Source organism: Odocoileus virginianus, unplaced genomic scaffold (assembly GCF_023699985.2).
Source record: "Odocoileus virginianus isolate 20LAN1187 ecotype Illinois unplaced genomic scaffold, Ovbor_1.2 Unplaced_Scaffold_21, whole genome shotgun sequence".
Lineage (NCBI taxonomy): Eukaryota > Metazoa > Chordata > Mammalia > Artiodactyla > Cervidae > Odocoileus > Odocoileus virginianus.
Window position 1 is genome coordinate 751,455 of NW_027224283.1, and position 1,560 is coordinate 753,014.

At 38.2% G+C, this 1,560-nt stretch overlaps 1 protein-coding gene across 1 annotated transcript; it reads left to right on the plus strand.

Moving 5' to 3' along the window:
- Nucleotides 1–547: 547 nt before the first annotated feature.
- LOC139033614 (olfactory receptor 6C1-like) lies at nucleotides 548–1,560 on the plus strand. Its single transcript, XM_070463031.1, is given in 2 exon segments — nucleotides 548–1,208; nucleotides 1,211–1,560. Coding segments are annotated over 2 exon segments (1,011 nt in total).

Here is a 1,560-nt window from a genome sequence, read left to right on the forward strand (position 1 = left end):
ATGGCCTTTTTCCTGACACATTTGGCTCTTCTATATTACACTAGGAAACAATCATTATATGAGAAACTAGGTGACAGACATTAGGATAGGATGATTTTACTCAGGTTGAAGAAAAGACAGAGTATCCCAATAGGAGGGGATCCTGTGGAGACATTTTTTAAGGGTCAGCAGGTAGCATTCCTCTTCCTGTATTTCCTCGGTTTGAGAAAAACAGAGACTATAATCCCTGCTTTTCCTGTGAAGGATATGTTGTTTTTAGAAGATTTTTAAAAATATTTTTAGCCCGATGCCAGTTTGTAAACTAGGGATTTTATAAAGTACATTCTATGTGAAACATAAATCTGACATGCATGTCAATGTATGGCAAAAACCACTACAATATTGTAAAGTAATTGGCCTCCAACTAATAAAAATAATTGGTAAAAAAAATTTAAAACAAACAAACAAACAAAAAAGTTATCTATTTCATTAACTTTCAAACAATCTCCTGAATTATGTTAACAAGGCACAGTAGATTTACTTCCAGAGACAAATCCCAGTGCTATATATGGATAATCCCCTTTTCTGTGTCTTATCTTTGGGTTTTCTCCTGAAAGCTACTCAAAAGAAGAAGAAAAGGAGAAACTACATAGAAATAAGAGAGTTTATCCTCCTGGGACTGTCAGATGACTCACAACTTCAGGTTGTGAGCTTTATCTTTCTGCTCATCACCTACATGCTCAGCATCACTGGGAACTTGACGATTATCACCCTGACTCTGTGGGATGGCCACCTCCAAACCCCCATGTATTTCTTCCTCAGAAATTTCTCCTTAGTAGAAGTTTCATTCACAACTGTCAGTATACCCAAGTTCTTGGCCACCATTATTACAAGAGATAAAACCATCTCTTTTAATGATTGTAAGGCTCAGTTATTTTTTTTTTTTTTCATTTTCTTGGGAATCACTGAGTTTTACCTTCTGGCTACCATGTCCTATGACTGCTACACTGCCATCTGCAAACTGCTGCATTACGTGGCCATCATGAATCACAGAGTCTGCACGCTCCTTGTCTTGGCCTCTTGGCTGGCTTCATTCTTAATCATATTCCCATTAGTAATGCTCTTCCTACAGCTTGATTACTGCAAGTCTAATGTTATCGACCATTTTAGTTGTGGTTATTTCCCCTTATTATACCTTTCTTGTTCAGACACCAAATTTCTAGAGATAGTAGGGTTTCCTGTGCTGTGTTTATTCTATTGCTCACTTTAGCGTTAATAATTCTGTCCTGTACATATATCATCAGAACAATTTTGAGGATCCCTTCTACCACTCAGAGGACAAAGGCCTTTTCCATGTGTTCTTCCCACATGATTGTCATCTCCATCTCTTATGGCAGCTGCATTTTCATGTATATGAATCCATCAGCAAAGGACAGGGTGTCTTTGAGCAAGGGGGTGGCTGTGCTAAACACCTCCATAGCTCCCATGCTGAACCCCTTTATCTATACCCTAAGGAATCAGCAAGTCAAGCAAGCCTTCATGGAAATGACAAGGAGGACTATATTTTTCTCAAGCAAATGA